The sequence below is a fragment of the Oncorhynchus mykiss genome, chromosome 22 (genome assembly GCF_057628025.1).
Source record: "Oncorhynchus mykiss isolate SJ-2025 chromosome 22, ASM5762802v1, whole genome shotgun sequence".
NCBI classification, from domain to species: domain Eukaryota; kingdom Metazoa; phylum Chordata; class Actinopteri; order Salmoniformes; family Salmonidae; genus Oncorhynchus; species Oncorhynchus mykiss.
In genome coordinates, this window is record NC_143043.1 from 33,519,947 (window position 1) to 33,532,889 (window position 12,943).

The window sequence follows — 12,943 nt, forward strand, 5'->3', positions numbered from 1 at the left end:
TCTCCTCAATAATGGAAACCCAGTAACTCTGTCATTCTGACCTCATAGGCATTTAAATTAAGAGGAAGAGTATAGATACTGAGAAACTGTGTGTGTGAAAGTGTGTGTACTTATACGTACAATATGTGTGTGTGTGGTGAATGTGTGTGTGTGTGGTGAATGTGTGTGTGTGTGTGGTGAATGTGTGTGTGTGTGTGGTGAATGTGTGTGTGTGTGTGGTGAATGTGTGTGTGTGTGGTGAATGTGTGTGTGTGTGGTGAATGTGTGTGTGTGGTGAATTTGTGTGTGTGTGGTGAATGTGTGTGTGTGTGTGTGTGTGTGTGGTGAATGTGTGTGTGTGTGTGTGTGGTGAATGTGTGTGTGTGTGTGTGGTGAATGTGTGTGTGTGTGTGTGTGTGTGGTGAATGTGTGTGTGTGTGGTGAATGTGTGTGTGTGGTGAATGTGTGTGTGTGTGGTGAATGTGTGTGTGTGTGGTGAATGTGTGTGTGTGTGGTGAATGTGTGTGTGTGTGTGTGTGTGTGGTGAATGTGTGTGTGTGTGTGTGTGTGGTGAATGTGTGTGTGTGTGGTGAATGTGTGTGTGAATGTGTGTGTGTGTGTGTGTGGTGAATGTGTGTGTGTGTGGTGAATGTCTGTGTGTGTGTGGTGAATGTGTGTGTGTGTGGTGAATGTGTGTGTGTGTGGTGAATGTTTTTTTTTATTTTTTTTTTATTTTTACCTTTATTTAACCAGGCAAGTCAGTTAAGAACAAATTCTTATTTTCAATGACGGCCTGGGAACAGTGGGTTAACTGCCTGTTCAGGGGCAGAACGACAGATTTGTACCTTGTCAGCTCGGGGGTTTGAACTCGCAACCTTCCGGTTACTAGTCCAACACTCTAACCACTAGGCTACCCTGCCGCCCCGTGTGTGTGTGTGTGTGTGTGGTGAATGTGTGTGGTGAATGTGTGTGTGTGTGTGTGTGAGGCTAAATCACAGAGGTCATGTATATAATACTACTACAGGACTGTAGACATGACAGTCTTGTCTAACCAATGTAATTCCACTGTAACGTGATCAGGAGAAGGATTATAAGGTTATTACATATCTCCCTCTCTGAAACACCAGCTCGCCTCTCTCACTGCCCCGCTGCCAGAGACTCAGCTAGCTGCCAGTGTGTGTGTGTGTGTGTGTGTGTGTGTGTGTGCGTGCTCATTGGCCTGGCTTCATAGCCAATGTACACATTGGTGTAGGGTTAGGGCTTTGCCAAACATACCAACTGGTTTCCCAATTTCATTTCTCCTTCTCTTTATCTCTCTTCCTCTCTCTATCCCCCCCTCTCCCCCTTGTTGGTATCAGTACTGCAAAGAGATAATTATACAAGCCCACTGTCATCATCCGAGCTGGAGAGGAGCGAGAGCCTGTGCAGTTGAGAGATGACATCTCATGCTGTGTGTGTGTCAAAGAGAGATGCAGAAAGGGAGGAAGAAAGAGTGGAAAGGAGCGAGGGAGGGGTGAAGTTTGTCATAATGATGTCATGTATGTAAGGGGATGGTCCATGTAATATGCTATTCTCCAGTGTATGAGCTGCACCACACATAAACATTTTCATATGTTTTGGCAGCAGTGGTTTAAAGCACAGCCATTCTCTGGAATAGGATCACACACACACACACACACACACACACACACACACACACACACACACACACACACACACACACACACACACACACGCACACACACACGGCAAGTCTCAGTTACTCTGTGCTGCCACCTGGATTTCATTTCTAACCCCTGCTTCCCTCTCTAACCACACTGGCATGCCTGTGTGTGTGTGTGTGTGTGTGTGTGTGTGTGTGTGTGTGTGTGTGTGTGTGTGTGTGTGTGTGTGTGTGTGTGTGCATCCCAGAGGGAACTCATACCAAGACAGTATTAGTGGAAAGAGCAAATCGCTGAGTCAAATTTGATCTATTTTAATTAGCATCATATCGCTGTACATGAAGACATAAAGTCATAATAGTATAAATCCTGGTTCCTACGTCCCACAGTGATCTCCTTTCAGAGAGAGAGGGAGAAATTTGTTCCTAACCTTGCGCCAGGGATAGCAGCTGAGTAGCTGTAGACCACAGACCTTTAGGAGTGGAAGCTAAAGGTCTGTGGAATGAAGAGGAGAAAGAATCCCCTCTAATGATGTAAAGAGACTTCCATATGTAGAAGACGTGAATGAAAAGAATACCTGGCTTTAGTAGAGGCCTTGAGAGAGCGAGAAAGAGAGAGAAAGAGAGGGTTAAAAGGAGAGAAATTATGAATGCTGTTGGTTGCCAAATAAATCACTATTATTGTAATAGAAAACACAGACTCTCCGTTCATCATTAAACTAAAGTTTCTCTTACCCAGAGCAGGCCTCTGTGTGTAAGAAATACTTATCCATTCATTTATCCACTCACTCTGATGGAGAATAATGGCATTTAAAGCCATACATTATAACACGTGTCACTTTAGCCACAATAATAACCATTGTTCAAGTGTTTCCCTATTCATCACAGCTTTGATTCAATGTTTAACCGCTGGGAGACTAAACTACATGATGTATGAGTATCCTGGTGTGTTTAGAAAATGAATTACTTCATTCTCTTTCCTCCCTTTTCCATCTCTTTCATCCCTCCCCCCTGCATCTCCCCGTCTTCTCAGTGGGAGGAGATCAGCGGAGTAGACGAGCACTACACTCCCATCAGGACCTTCCAGGTGTGTAACGTGATGGAGTACAGTCAGAACAACTGGCTGAGGACCAACTGGATCCCCCGCCAGTCGGCCCAGAAGATCTACGTGGAGCTAAAGTTCACCCTGAGAGACTGTAACTCCATCCCCCTGGTCCTGGGGACCTGCAAGGAGACCTTCAACCTGCTGTACATGGAGACAGACGAGGACCAGGGCAGTCACTTCAGAGAACACCAGTTCTCTAAGATCGACACCATCGCTGCAGACGAGAGCTTCACCCAGATGGACCTGGGGGACCGCATTCTGAAGCTCAACACGGAGGTCCGGGAGGTGGGGCCTGTTACGAAGAAGGGCTTCTACCTGGCGTTCCAGGACGTGGGGGCGTGTGTGGCCCTGGTGTCAGTCAGGGTCTACTTTAAGAAGTGCCCATTCATTGTCAGGAACTTGGCCTCCTTCCCTGATACCGTGCCAATGGACTCTCAGTCATTGGTGGAGGTGAAGGGCTTGTGTGTCAATCACTCCAAGGAGGAGGAGCCACCGCGTATGTACTGTAGTACAGAGGGGGAGTGGCTAGTGCCCATAGGGAAGTGTCTGTGTAACGTTGGCTATGAGGACAGAGGGAGCTCCTGCCAAGGTAAGACAGAGTTCTAATGTTCACTGAATGCATTTCCTTCTTTCTTTTTATACTTTTTTTCTCCCCCTCTCTCTCCCCTTTATTTTATCTCTCTCTTCCACCTCCCTCCCACTCCATTGCTGAAAAATACAGTGACTTCAACATTGGCTCTGAGTGTGTACAGTACCTTGTAATGTTTTGAAAGTGTGGTTTCAGCTGTGGTAAAGTCCTGATCTACTGCACATGTACACACACCTTATATCTGTCGGCCACCTCTGGCCTTCATTCTACCACTAGAAACCAGATACGGGATGTGTGTATGAGGGTTGAGAGAGGAGTTCTGTGTTTGTATATGGTACAGGGACCAGCTTGCAGTAGTTACTGTATATCAGTGAGCTCCTCCTCTCTCACCTCATCAGAACAGAGGAAGGATCATAGTTCTCTGTGTGTGTGTCTGCTGTTGGAGGCCATGGAGAGAGGGGGATATCAGAGAGAAGGGTGTGTGCTGCTGAGGACTGGGTCATGAAAGGTTACTGGGCTGGTGTTTTGGGTGTTTTGACTTGGGTGCAGGGCTGGGAAATAGGCCTGGAGAAGATGACGTTGTATCATATGGTGCTTAAAGATATTATAATATGGTGATATAGTGTGTGTTGGTTCCAGTGGGAGCCCAAAGAAATGACTACAGCTCCGACACGCCAAGAGACCATCTACTCCTCTTCTCTCCTTTCAGATGGGAATGTGCTGTGTTGAGCGCTACGTGAAGATATTGATCTACTCTCTGTGCATTCACTATTCTATGGATGCGTGTGTGGAAGGATGAATGAGCCATGTTTAGTGCAATGAAAGATCAAAGCGAATCTCATAGTTCAAGTTCTGGTGTCAAGGGTAACAGAGAGAAGCTCCTTTCCCTTAAAAGGAAGACAGACAAATGGTAGTGTGAGGCAATACCTCCTGCTGCGCTCTCTCTTTCTCTCTCTCACTCTCTCTCCTGTCAGTGTGAGTAGTGTGAATGTTTGGGTGTATTTGACAATCTCTTATTAGTTTCACTGACGACTAATGGAGTCTAATAAGGGCTTATGTTACGCCAGTCTGTGACAGCTGCTCTGTGACACACACACACACACACACACACACACACACACACACACACACACACACACACAGCCCCCCATGAACAGCGACAGCGAGGGGCCATGTGCGCAGCTCGTCCACCAGGCCCCTAGTGTTAACAGACAGATGAGTGTTGGGGGGCCAGTGTAATGTGCGGCGGGTAGCAGAGTGGCTAACGCAGGGAAATGTTTAGGTATCCAGACCTAATTCTCCTAGCAGTGTGTGTTAGTGTAACTCTGAGTACGATGAAGAGAAACGCTTTACTGCTATAGTTCACTGAATATTTAATGGAGTGTGTTTTCTTTGAGAAGTGATGCAGCATCTTCCATTCCTCTTTGCTGTGTGTGTGTGTGTGTGTGTGTGTGTGTGTGTGTGTGTGTGCGTGTTTTTATGTGTTTGTATAGGCCTCAGAGTGTATTTGAAGGATTTAGTAGAGTTTGTATTAAACTGTCATAATTATCCCTTTCCATAGCTCTGTGTGTTTGTTCAGAAATGTGTGTGAAGCTGAGGGATGTTTTCATAGTGAGGCTTCAAAAGAACACAAACACTCCGTCCATCTACACAGGTTTAGCCTGCTGCCGCCTATGTGTTGTGCTTCAGTGTATATGTGGTGTGTTTCAGTGTATATGTGATGTGTTTCAGTGTATATGTCTCAGTGTTTACAACGTGTATACACTGTGTATTTGTAGTGTGTTTTGGTGTATATGTGGTGTGTTTCGATGTATATGTGGTGTGTTTCGATGTATATGTGGTGTGTTTCGATGTATATGTGGTGTGTTTCGATGTATATGTGGTGTGTTTCGATGTGTATGTGGTGTGTTTCGATGTGTATATGTGGTGTGTTTCAATGTATATGTGGTGTGTTTCGATGTATATGTGGTGTGTTTCGATGTGTATGTGGTGTGTTTCAGTGTATATGTGGTGTGTTTCAGTGTATATGTGGTGTGTTTCAATGTATATGTGGTGTGTTTCAATGTATATGTGGTGTGTTTCAGTGTATATGTGGTGTGTTTCGGTGTGTGTGTGGTGTGTTTCGATGTATATGTGGTGTGTTTCGATGTATATGTGGTGTGTTTCGATGTGTATGTGGTGTGTTTCAGTGTATATGTGGTGTGTTTCAGTGTATATGTGGTGTGTTTCAGTGTATATGTGGTGTGTTTCAATGTATATGTGGTGTGTTTCAATGTATATGTGGTGTGTTTCAGTGTATATGTGGTGTGTTTCGGTGTATATGTGATGTGTTTCAGTGTATATGTCTCAGTGTTTACAACGTGTATACAATGTGTATTTGTAGTGTGTTTTGGTGTATATGTGGTGTGTTTCAGTGTATATGTGGTGTGTTTCAGTGTATATGTGGTGTGTTTCGATGTGTATGTGGTGTGTTTCAGTGTATATGTGGTGTGTTTCAGTGTATATGTGGTGTGTTTCGGTGTGTGTGTGGTGTGTTTCGGTGTGTATGTGGTGTGTTTCAGTGTATACAGTATGTGGTGTGCTTCAGTCTATATGTGTGTGTTTCTTTGTGTGTACACACACATGTGTGCGTGCATTCAAGCATTGTCTGCTAGCATTAAGAGCAAAGTTCAATGTACTTAAAGTGCTTTGCCAGTAATGTAACGTTGTCTGAGCACTGAAGGTCACCTCACTCAGGAGGGTCTCACTTAACTGGATCTCAACCTTGTAATAGGCTGTATCTGCTTCAGCCGTAGAGAGATGATGGGTAGACACCTCACCTTATCATGCTAGTAACAAACAGTTGTTCAGTGCAGTTTTATGGACAGACATTGTCGCCCAGTGGAGAGGAGTGACGCTGTCCTCTGGCGTTACAATGGACCAGAGTAGGTGATCTAGCACTGTTTTACTATCAGTGTAAGTCCTCCAAACTTAATTTGAGCTTAAAACAGCAAACACAGGCCGCTCAGAATCCAGCCGGATGTGTGTGTCACAGTGTGTGTGTGTGTGTGTGTGTGTGTGTCAGCAGCTGTTCGCCAGTTCCTCTGAGAGAGACGAGGGTTTACATTCCTGTTGGATTTACCAAGACACACAGTCCCCACACACACTAGTCCTTATTACTTATCAGACACACACACACACACTAGTCCTTATTACTTATCAGACACACACACACACACTAGTCCTTATTACTTATCAGACACACACACACACACTAGTCCTTATTACTTATCAGACACACACACACACACACTAGTCCTTATTACTTATCAGACACACACACACACACTAGTCCTTATTACTTATCAGACACACACACACACACTAGTCCGTATTACTTGTCAGACACACACACACACACTAGTCCTTATTACTTATCAGACACACACATGCACTCACACACACACACAAATTAAGGCACGTACACGCACGCACATGTACACGCACGCACACACACACACACACACACACACTGTTCCCAGTTCTGAGCAATATATTGGTGCTGATCTATCGGCTCATGTGATGTTAGCTGTTGTTTCTACCCTGTCTTAGTTTATGTGTACGTGTGTGTGAAAGAAAGAACACTCTACATTTATCTTTCACCACTGATACCTCCTCTAGGCTGACACTGGCTTTAGAAGTGGTTTAGATGACTGTGGAGAAATTGATTGGTCTCTTCGTCTAAACACTGATGTTCATTAGCCAGATCATCTCCAGAACATCAGTAACACAACAATGGGCCAGTACTGGCTCTCTGTCAATATGGGCTCTGGTCATTATGGAGTTGTAACTGTGTAGCGATTTGATCTGTAGATGTTTCGGGTCTTCTTTTAGGCTGTGTGTGGGGGTGGGGGGGGGGGGGGTTGTGTTGCCATGGAGGCAAGCAGCAAGACTGCTCACTATTGCTCACACACTGTGTGTGTGTTCATGTGTGTGTGTTCATGTGTGTGTGTTCATGTGTGTTGAGCAGTTTGGGTCTCTCAGAATGCCAGCTCAAGCGAGTTCATGCCTAACACAGCGGACACAAAGACAGAAAATACATACACATAGAGGTCACACACTGGCCTTAGTCATACACGTGGCCTTTAGTTTGAGTGATACAGTCTCTGACATGTTTGTGTTGCATTGAAGGCAGGGTTGGGTAGGTTACTTTCTAAATGTAATCCATTACAGTTACTAGTTACCTGTCCAAAATTGTTATTAGTAACGTAACTTTTGGATTACTAAAATTCAGTAACATAATCTGATTACTTTCAGTCACTTTTAGATTACTTTCCCCTGAAAAGGCGCTGGTTAGCGTTTTTCGTCAATAATCTTGTTCTGAGGGCCTCCCGAGTGGTGCAGCGCTCTAAGGCACTGCATCGCAACCGGGTGCAGACATTTTTTGGTACCCTTCCCCAGATCTGTGCCTCGGTACAATCCTGTCTCGAAACGTTACGGACAATTCCTTTGACCTCAGGGCTTGGTTTTTGCATCCACTATCAACTGTGGGACCTTATATAGACAGGTATGTGCCTTTCCAAATAATGTCCAATCAATTGAATTTACCACAGGTGGACTCCAATCAAGTTGTAGAAACATCTCAAGGATGATCAATGGAAACAGGAAGCACCTGAGCTAAATTTCGAGTTTCAGAGCAAAGGGTTTGAATACTTATGTAAATAAGGTATTTCGGTTTTCTATTTTTAATACATTTGCAAACATTTGTTTTCGCTTTGTCAATATTGGGTATTGTGTGTAGATTGATAAGGGAAAAAAGTAATTTAATCAATTTCAGAATAAAGCTTTAATGTAACAAAATGTTGAAAAAGTCAAGGGGACTGAATACTTTCGGAATGCGCTGAGGATTAGCCAAATTGTTTTTCCTGAGCATAATCCAAAAATAAAGTACTTATTAGCCTACTCTCTTGTTTAAGATTTTTTTGGCATGAAGGACTCTTTGGGCTCTTTGCTTCGGGTTAAAAAAGAAATGCTGCTCTCGGAATGGCATGTTTTGAGAACTACCAAAAACTGTGCCAGTATAGAGCAGAATGGCACAGGGGAGTTTAGAAGGGAGGAACTCCCTCCACATTCTATTTCGTAGGCTGGGATCCGCACTGCAGCTGTTGCTTTCTACTGGCCGCAAAAAACAATGATTTATAACCATCTTAAATTTCTTGAATTCAATCATTATTGGGTTAAAATACACTTACATGTATACATTTGTGAACAGCCATCCACAACAACCACAACCCGTAAGGCGCAAATATCTAATTGAGAGAGCAGCAGTGTGATTCACATCAATGCGCTGTGAAGATATTAATAATAAGTGATATCCGTATTACCCGTAGACTACACCACTGCTGTCATCCTGACCTCCAAGTGTTTATTCAAGTTGGATAATCTTTGGACGCCGACAGCAGTCGCACCATTGGAAGACATAGCTTGGACTGTAGCCTACAAAAGCCTATTCCTGCTCTTTTCCCTCGATCCATCAAACCCATTCGGTGTGTCATCCTAGTGGTCTCTGACTTGTGGTCAGACTCGCTCAGATGGAACAAACTCAAACTTGCACCTTTTTTCAGTGTTGATTTGAATGTCATTGAGAAAACAGAAAGTTGTCGAATACAGTTTGTCACATCCTTTCTGAATTGAAAAGTAATCTTAGAAGTAATATGTAATCTGATTACAATGTTTTTTCTGGTATCGTAACGTATTCCAGTTAGAGTTGTTTTGTAATCCGTTACACCCCAAACCTGATTGGAGGTACACGCTCAAACACAATGGGTTACTGATTGCCTCGAAGAAAATCACATTAAAACACTCTGGCACAGACCCTACCAGAGCTACTGGTACTTCTTTCAGCCTCAATGAGGAGCGCTGAGGTGGACTGAAACCGTTTCTGAATTGGTCTAAACTTGTTGGAAATAGTTTGTAATGGACTCACAGTAAATGCTCTGTGGTGATCTTTGGCGGTCTGTAGTGGACTGGAGCAATCTGGAGTCGACCAAATAGGCTGTGGGGGTCAGAATGACGCAGGCCTGGCCCAATAGCTCATGGTCCCGGCTATAGAATCACAGTCTAACATGCATGCCTGAATCTTTTTGTGTGTGTGTGTGTGTGTGTGTGTGTGTGTGTGTGTGTGTGTGTGTGTGTGTGTGTGAGAGAGAGCAGAGGGAAAAACGATTAGTGAGAGGGTGAGGAGCAGTGTAAAAAAAGTGGTGTTCAATTGACATGTACACACACACACTCACATGTACACACACACTCACATGTACACACACACTCACATGTACACACACACACACACACACACACACTCTACTCCCTAGAGGTCCTGGTGTTATATAAGTGACAGCATCTCTAGAAGAACATGCACATGTTAGCGCTAGTGATAAAGTTGCTCCAGAACTTCAACCCAGTGCTTCTTGCAGTAGAGTGTGTGTGGTGTGCTTCTTGCAGTAGAGTGTGTGTGGTGTGCTTCTTGCAGTAGAGTGTGTGTGGTGTGCTTCTTGCAGTAGAGTGTGTGTGTTGTGCTTCTTGCAGTAGAGTGTGTGTGTTGTGCTTCTTGCAGTAGAGTGTGTGTGTTGTGCTTCTTGCAGTAGAGTGTGTGTGGTGTGCTTCTTGCAGTAGAGTATGTGTGTGGTGTGCTTCTTGCAGTAGAGTGTGTGTGTTGTGCTTCTTGCAGTAGAGTGTGTGTGTGTTGTGCTTCTTGCAGTAGAGTGTGTGTGTTGTAGTTCTTGCAGTAGAGTGTGTGTGTTGTAGTTCTTGCAGTAGAGTGTGTGTGTTGTGCTTCTTGCAGTAGAGTGTGTGTGTTGTGCTTCTTGCTAGCGTCTCTAACCTCCTCTGTCACGCTGGCTCAGCATTGGGTCCATCTCCTCCTAAGCCTCACTGGCTGGTGAGTGAGTGTAACCTCAGCTGGAGAGAGCATTGTGCATTCAGAGGCAGATCATAGTCTCACAGGGTTTTCACAGCAAGGAGGACTTTTCACTAAGGCTTTTCTAGTGAGGAATAGTGTGGACGTGTGTCTTTGGGATTTGTTATCCTGTATGTGATTTCACCTGGACCGGTTAGGGCTTGACACCTTAGCTAGGAGCGAATGTTGCACTCACCTTTAATAACACACACACATACACGCACACGCACACGCACACGTTCACTTTCCTCCTGAGACCACTGTCATTTAGACTGTTTGATTGTGCATATCATTTACGAGTTGGCCCCACTTATTTATGAACATCTTTGCTTGATGTCTTTTTTGGTGGGCTATGTGTTTAGGTGAGCAGACACCTGGGGCGATTGATTTGTGAGTTGCCCTTCATGCCTGCTCCCATATCCAATAATGATTATGTATCTCTTTGTGGCTAATTTGTATTACAGGTAGACCACACTGAAGAGGGCTGTGAAGTCGAAACGTCTGTGTACACTTTCCCCGATGCGTTGAATAATGAAGTCAACTTCATGCAGCATATTTTTGAGTTCGAACCAATTACACCTCTTTGTTAGCAAAGCCCTGGACTTATATTGTTCCTAAAGCGAGGTCATTTCCCACATGGAAGCTATCAGAGCCTGTGACTCCCTCTGTGTGTGTGTGTCACTGGCTTCTCTATCAGAGCCTGTGTGTGTGTGTCACTGGTTTCTCTATCAGTGACAGGGACACTCTGGTTATCCTGCACTACCCGACCCGGGGTTGTTTCCGTCATAAACCCTCAGCATGACTGTTTCCATGGACCTAGATGACTCCACCATGGGCCTGATCACACAGAGAATATACCTAGATTACTCAACCATGGGCCTGATCACACAGAGAATATACCTAGAATACTCCACCAAGGGCCTGATCACACAGATAATATATCTAGATTACTCCACCATGGGCCTGATCACACAGATAATATACCTAGATTTCTCCACCATGGGCCTGATCACACGGATAATATACCTAGATTACTCCACCATGGGCCTGATCACACAGAGAATATACCTAGAATACTCCACCAAGGGCCTGATCACACAGATAATATATCTAGATTACTCCACCATGAGCCTGATTACACAGAGAATATACCTAGATTTCTCCACCATGGGCCTGATCACACAGATAATATACGTAGATTACTCCACCATGGGCCTGATCACACAGATAATATACCTAGATGACTCCACCATGGGCCTGATCACACAGAGAATATACCTAGATGACTCCACCATGGGCCTGATCACACAGATAGTATACCTAGATTACTCCACCATGGGCCTGATCACACAGATAATATACCTAGATTACTCCACCATGAGCCTGATTACACAGAGAATATACCTAGATTACTCCACCATGGGCCTGATCACACAGATAATATACCTAGATGACTCCACCATGGACCTGATTACACAGAGAATATACCTAGATGACTACACCATGGGCCTGATCACACAGAGAATATACCTAGATGACTCCACCATGAGCCTGATTACACAGAGAATATACCTAGATTACTCCACCATGGGCCTGATCACACAGATAATATACCTAGATGACTCCACTATGGGCCTGATCACACAGAGAATATACCTAGATTACTCCACCATGGGCCTGATTACACAGATAATATACCTAGATTACTCCACCATGGGCCTGATTACACAGATAATATACCTAGATGACTCCACCATGAGCCTGATTACACAGAGAATATACCTAGATTAGTCCACCATGGGCCTGATCACAAAGAGAATATACCTAGATGACTCCACCATGGGCCTGATCACACAGAGAATATACCTAGATTTCTCCACCATGGGCCTGATCACACAGAGAATATACCTAGATTTCTCCACCATGAGCCTGGATCAGAGCAGCAAAGCTCAGGGTTCCACAAGGTCTAGTCTTCTATCACATACTCTCTCACACCCATCTGACAGGCTTTTCACATACTCTGAAACTAGTACCATTAGTGTGTTAACAGCTTTAGGTATACTCTGAGACCGTATTACCAAAACCTACCATTTCTGACAGCCAAGGGGAACTCTCCATGGCGTAAGTAAAGGAGATTGATATATAGTGATCTGTGTCCGATCGATAACTCTCCTCCAGCCATCATATTTGTGTTGAGACAGAGTCCAGATAAATCCCTCACAGTGACTGTAGACTAAATCTGAGTGTATTCTGCTGTGTGTGTGTGTGAGAGAGTGCTTTTGAGGGGAATGCAGATGGCAAGATGCCCCAAACACAGAAAATAAACAGCAACAGGCACAAACCCCTCCAGAGATATTTGACTTTTTGAGAATCCTCTCAACCCCATTCTACCGAAGCAAACTAATTAAAGTGTTTGCAGCCCACAGCAATAACACTGTCTCCAGTCTGCAGTGGCTGGGGGGCTCCAGAGGGAGAGAGAAGCTGTCTACGGTACATAACACAGAGTTCAGATCCCAAACATAGAGGTTTTATTAAAGACTCCATTCAGCCAGTCTAAACCAGGAATACACCACTGGGAGGAGAAAACAGAACAATAGTCTCCAGGCAACACCAGTGTGTGTGTGTGAGGGCCCCTGGCCCCCTGCCCCAGTGTTGTCTGTCTCTAGATCCTGGGCC

General features: G+C 44.5%; 1 protein-coding gene across 2 annotated transcripts in view; it reads left to right on the plus strand.

Annotated features, from left to right (window-relative positions):
* Positions 1–12,943, plus strand: part of epha3 (eph receptor A3) — a 164,169-nt gene that overhangs the window by 33,585 nt on the left and 117,641 nt on the right. For both annotated transcript variants that reach the window (XM_036959042.2, XM_036959041.2), the window contains exon 3: positions 2,673–3,333. In XM_036959042.2, coding sequence (XP_036814937.1) covers positions 2,673–3,333 — 661 coding nt within the window. The remainder of the gene's footprint in view (positions 1–2,672; positions 3,334–12,943) is intronic.